At 45.7% G+C, this 5,161-nt stretch overlaps 2 protein-coding genes across 2 annotated transcripts; one reads left to right on the top strand and one right to left on the bottom strand.

Annotated features, from left to right (window-relative positions):
- On the bottom strand, positions 1 to 2,009 carry LOC109717803 (60S ribosomal protein L18a). Its single transcript, XM_020243727.1, has 4 exons — positions 1,868 to 2,009; positions 1,652 to 1,767; positions 1,483 to 1,546; positions 1 to 605 (listed from the first exon to the last, which is right to left on the bottom strand). Exons 1-4 carry the CDS (start codon positions 1,880 to 1,882, stop codon positions 264 to 266), a joined length of 537 nt encoding a protein of 178 aa, XP_020099316.1. The 5' UTR covers positions 1,883 to 2,009; the 3' UTR covers positions 1 to 263.
- Positions 3,148 to 5,161, top strand: LOC109717142 (UDP-glucose flavonoid 3-O-glucosyltransferase 7-like). Its single transcript, XM_020242816.1, has 2 exons — positions 3,148 to 4,522; positions 4,575 to 5,161. Exons 1-2 carry the CDS (start codon positions 3,335 to 3,337, stop codon positions 4,785 to 4,787), a joined length of 1,401 nt encoding a protein of 466 aa, XP_020098405.1. The 5' UTR covers positions 3,148 to 3,334; the 3' UTR covers positions 4,788 to 5,161.

The following is a 5,161-nucleotide window of genomic DNA, read 5'->3' as shown; positions in this document are numbered from 1 at the left end:
TACTCAACAACCCAAAATTCCCACTTAAAGCTGAACAATAGCAGCTACAACAATTAAACAAAATGATTATGTGATTCATCAAATGAAATTGACTAAAACTTCGAAGCACAAAGTTTTAAAAACAGGAAAAAAAAAAAAAAAAACAAAGACTGCCAAAATGAAAATTTCAATCAGAAAATTGAAAACAGTAATCTGCATATATGTAACTATCACCTGAACTTTCAACCTCGTCTAGCAAGGCTATCAAATTCAGTGTGAGCAAATCACATGAACAAGTTGGGCCTTGAAGCCTTGTATGTGGTTTTAAGCTTCCTCGTAGGTGGCCTAACCTTCCGAAACACAAGGGGGAACTTAATTTTGGAATCATGGAATTGCTTTGTACTCTCTCTCTTGCAAAGCTTAGCAGGAACAGTTGCAGTTTTGATGATTTGTATGCAGTGAAACCTGACACGATGACGAGATGCCATCTCATTATACATCTGCTCAACAGCACCATTCAGAGTAGTGTCGCGGTATTCCTTGTACATGTTGTGGTAGCCTGTTCTGCTTTGGTACCGGAGCCAAATGCCATAATTCTTGATCTTGGTTGGATTCCGTTCAAAAATCTACAAAGCAATTGTCACTATCATGGTCACTTCCAAAAATCAAAGAGCAAAATTCAAACTATCACATTGGAAAGTCAGCCTACTCATGAAGATTAGAAGTACTAAAATTCTTCCGTAAACCACAAAAGAGATAAGAACTGAAAAATCTGAACGAGTAGCATAAGTGCATAACCATATAAACTGGCTAAAACTGGGACATTAAAACTTCGATACAATTCACGGATGACAAATAACTTATCCTCAAATACTTAATAAATGAGCATAACCTGATCATTATAGTGACGCGTATGAGCACAGCTATACTACAGTTCCACAGATCATTCAACTTCCTCACAGAAATGCACTTAAATGTTTAAGAAATATGATAAACAATGTGCCAAAAAGATCTATAAGTTTTAGCACAAGGTAAACTTTCCCGAAGCTTTGAGAAAAGGTGATATCAAGTATGGCAGCAAAGCAATAACCTCAATCTCTACTACTAAGCTTTATTACAATATGCAGCCACATATAGACACCACACTATTAAAAACTTTCGGTTGCCATCGACAGCTACAAACCTAGAACGAAACAATCGAGATATCCACAGTCATACATGAGAAGCATTATTGAGTAGTGATCTTCATCTTACATATAATCACATTATGGCTTTCCAAAAGTTTAAAACTGGTGCTCAAGTCTAATAATCCATTCTAAATCCATTTTAGACCGCAACCAACAAAATCACGACCTAAAAAAACTAAATTTGGAAAAGCATAAGATATAAAGATAAATATACATCGTTTAAGTACATTAAATCCAACCAAACTTGTACACAACTATACTGATCAAAACAAATCCTGATAACAATTGATGAAAAAGAAATGCAAGGAAACACAACCTCATTGATCGCCAAAACTTGTCCATTGCTCTTCTTCACCTTCTTGAGCTTCCTCAAAAAGTACCTAGAGTAGCTCAGAATCAGAAACTTCTTTTCCAAATGAAGCATCAAAGGGAGTGATCTATAACAGATCAAAGATCAAATAAATGATCTCATTGGCGAAGCGTACCAAAACTTGGATTTGGCGCGGACCTCGTTGGTGGCCCACAGCTTCATCCGGTAGATCTTCGGGTGCTCATCGCCCTCCGAGGGGAGCGCTCTCCCCACCACCTGGTACTGGTGAAACTGTTCAAACAACGATGAAACCAAGATCAAATCGTTAGATCCATAGCATTTAGATGGTGGAACTGAAGGATGAGACAGAGGAGGAGAGGGAAACACCAACCCTAAACGCCACCATCCCGAGATCTCAAAACCCTAGAGATCGCCTCCTCTTCGTCCTCCCCCTCTATCTCTCCCTCTCTGTATCAAAACCCTACGAAGTTGCGGCGGCTAAAAGCGAAGGAATTGGATTGTGTATTAGCGCAGCTTTTAAAGCGATTGAGCGAAACCCTAATGGGCCGCGAGAAGGCCCATGAAAGCAACGCAACTCTGCTCCCAAGTACGAAACACAGACCATGCCGAACGCGTGCTATCCACCGAGCAACTTTTCGATGTGTAATCCCCACCGTCCATATACGGACGACGGAGATTCGAGTGAGAAAAATAATTGGACGGTGGATGCTTACCACGTGGGCCACCGCGTTCGCCACCATTCCAGTTTCGCACGCTTCGCAATTTAATTAGATTAGATCTATTGAAACTTACTCAGACCTATCAAAATGTAGGTTATTCTGAAATAGAATCAATGATTTATCATTGACACTTACTTAACTTTTAATTAGTCTAAATTTAAATTATTTGAATTAGTTTAACAGAAAGTATCTAAATTTTATAATTCTATCAGTTATTAATTCTTATTCTTAAATATAAAAACTTTTATTTGCTAAAATTATTAAAAGAGTAAACTTTAATTAAAATTTAGTTATTTTCACTTAATTATCATGTGGTTTAAAAAATTATACTTAACTATTAAGTGGTTATACTTTTATTTTCACAAAAAAATTTATTATACAAAATATAGCAAAATAATTTTTTTTTGATAATTATATAGTAGTTAAATGCCAATTTTTGAACCAAAAAATTACAAAATAAAAAATAAGCTAAACCATAGAATATTTAAGAGGTAATATTTTAAATCAAAAGATGGCAAAGTGAAAAAAAAAGATGCACCACATTGATTCAAATTTAAATCGACCATCATTAAAGTTAAATTTTTTATTTAATTAACTAAAAGTAGTCAACTTTCAAAAAAATCATAAATTAAATTATGTTAATAAAAAATTTTATTTATTTTATTTAAAAATAAATTTAATTATAAATATGAATCAACTAAAATTTTAATTTGGGATCATCAATCGTCAAATTTTTTTTCCTACTTGCATCTGAAACTGTATGTGAAGTTACTATATAGTTTCTGGAGTTCGAGGAATTCTAACACCACGTCATCAATAACAAACCAATCACATTCCTTCTTTTGAAACAAAAGTATAATAAAAATATTTTTTTACAATTATGATGAGACATATATTTTTTAAAAAATTAATTTGATTGATTTGTTACGCCACGTCACTAATATACTAGTTGCATTCTAGATTTTTTGCTGAGTTTACCATTAAATGTGGAAGTCAACATCACTTCTTTCTCACTGCCTGTGTCTTAGATCTCCCCTTTTTTTTGCTTTTTGGGTCTCAAATTAGTTTCATAACCAAACCCCTTCCCCCGATCTCGCCGCGACCGCGCCGCGTTGTCGATGGATCCCTCCGCCGCCGCCTCCGCCGCCGGGGACGACGATGCCCCCCACGTCGTCTTCTTCCCCCTGATGAACCCGGGGAACACGATCCCCATGGTCGACGTCGCGCGCTTCCTCGCGCGCCGCGGCGTGCGCTGCACCATCGCCACCACCCCGGCCAACGCCGCCTCCATCCGCCGCACAGTCGATGCCTCCGCCGCGCTCGGCCACCCTGCCAAGTTCTTCGGCGTCATCACCTCCCTCCACCACCTCTCCCCCGACCTCTCCTCCCTCCTCGCCGAGCTCCGCCCCGACGCTCTCGTCTCCCCGGGCCTCCTCCCCTGGACCGTCGACGTCGCCGCGGAGATCGGCATCCCCCGCCTCCTGTTCGACGCCGCCGGCGCGTTCCCCTACTTCGTCTTCTCCTCCCTCGGCCGCTACTTCCCCCTCCCCGAGTCCGTCGTCGTCGCGGACCTCCCCCACCCGACCCGCGTCTACCGCGAGACCCTACCCGAGACGTTCGGGGACTTCCCGTTCCTCCAGCGCATCGGCATCGCCGGAGCTAAAAGCCTGGGCGTGGTGACCAACACGTTCCGCGAGATGGAGCCCGAGTACGTGGACCGCCTCAAGGCCCGCGGCCGCGCCTGGTGCGTCGGCCCCGTCGCGCTCCTCAACCCCGCCGATCGGGAGCGGATCCTAGGGTTCCTCTCCTCCCACCCCGCCGGGTCGGTGGTCTACGCGTGCTTCGGGAGCATGTGCCGCTTCGGCGCGGCGCAGCTGCGGGCGATCGCGAGGGGGCTCGAAGCTTCCGGAAGGCCCTTCCTCTGGGCGGTGCGGCGGACGGCTGCCGCGGCGGAGGCGTTGGAGGGGGATGAGGGGGGAGTGCGGGCCGCGGGCGGGAGGGGGATGGTGGTGGTGGGGTGGGTCCCGCAGGTGGAGGTGCTGGGCCACGCGGCGGTGGGGTGGTTCGTGACGCACTGCGGCTGGAACTCGATCCAGGAGGCGGTGTGCGCGGGGAAGCCGATGGTGACGTGGCCGCTGGGGCAGGACCAGTTCGTGAACCAGGAGCTGGTGGTGGAGGTGATGGGGGTCGGGGTGCGGATGTGGGCGGAGGGGGTGCGGAGGATCAAGCCCAGCGAGGAGGAGGAGGGCGAGGGCGAGGGGAGGGTGCTGGTGACGGCGGCGGAGGTGGCGGAGGTGGTGGGGAAGGCAGGGGGAGGGGCGTGGGAGGCGGCGGAGCGGGCGAGGNGAGGGCGAGGGGAGGGTGCTGGTGACGGCGGCGGAGGTGGCGGAGGTAGTGGGGAAGGCGGGGGGAGGGGCGTGGGAGGCGGCGGAGCGGGCGAGGGAGCGGGTGAAGGATTACAGCGAGAAGGCGCGGAGGGCGGTGGCGGAGGGCGGGTCGACGTACGAGGACATCGCCGCGCTGATCAAGGAATTGGAGGCGGCACGGCTGCGGCGGAAGGCGGCGGAGTGATCCCAATCGCATTATTCGCCGCCGGTGGCGACGGTATGTTTGTTGCAGTTTCGTTTCAATGCAGTAGTTTCCAGGCCCTTTCCGCTTAATTCTCTTTGTTCAGATTATCTCCTGATTAATTAAATAAATTTAAGCCTCAAATTTTTTCTCTTCGTTTTAAATTTTTGGTTTTAAACTGCCGCTGGTTATTGGATGATATATATCCGGATCGAGAAGATCTCTACCGTGAGCAGCTTGCAGAATTGACAACAATAGCAACATTCAAAATTAATATTATCCATTTGTGCTCACCTTCAAGGGCTAATGGGATAGAAAACATGCCGTTAATTCTTACTGATATATTTTTCACAGAGTAATGCTACCTTTCATTTTTT

Source organism: Ananas comosus, linkage group 11 (genome assembly GCF_001540865.1).
Source record: "Ananas comosus cultivar F153 linkage group 11, ASM154086v1, whole genome shotgun sequence".
In the NCBI taxonomy this organism is placed as follows: domain Eukaryota; kingdom Viridiplantae; phylum Streptophyta; class Magnoliopsida; order Poales; family Bromeliaceae; genus Ananas; species Ananas comosus.
Note: the sequence above shows the minus strand (reverse complement) of the source record. Positions and strands in the feature narration are given on the sequence as shown.

What these genes read in the sequence shown, in the direction of transcription:
- LOC109717803 (XM_020243727.1), bottom strand. An exon ending in CGCGCCAAATCCAAGTTTTG is followed by an intron (nt 1,547 to 1,651) that starts GTACGCTTCGCC and finishes GAGCTACTCTAG; the next exon opens with GTACTTTTTGAGGAAGCTCA. An exon ending in AAGTTTTGGCGATCAATGAG is followed by an intron (nt 606 to 1,482) that starts GTTGTGTTTCCT and finishes ATTGCTTTGTAG; the next exon opens with ATTTTTGAACGGAATCCAAC.
- LOC109717142 (XM_020242816.1), top strand. Translation starts at nt 3,335, where the DNA reads ATGGATCCCTCCGCCGCCGCCTCCGCCGCCGGGGACGACGATGCCCCC. An exon ending in TGGCGGAGGTGGTGGGGAAG is followed by an intron (nt 4,523 to 4,574) that starts GCAGGGGGAGGG and finishes GAGGGCGAGGGG; the next exon opens with AGGGTGCTGGTGACGGCGGC.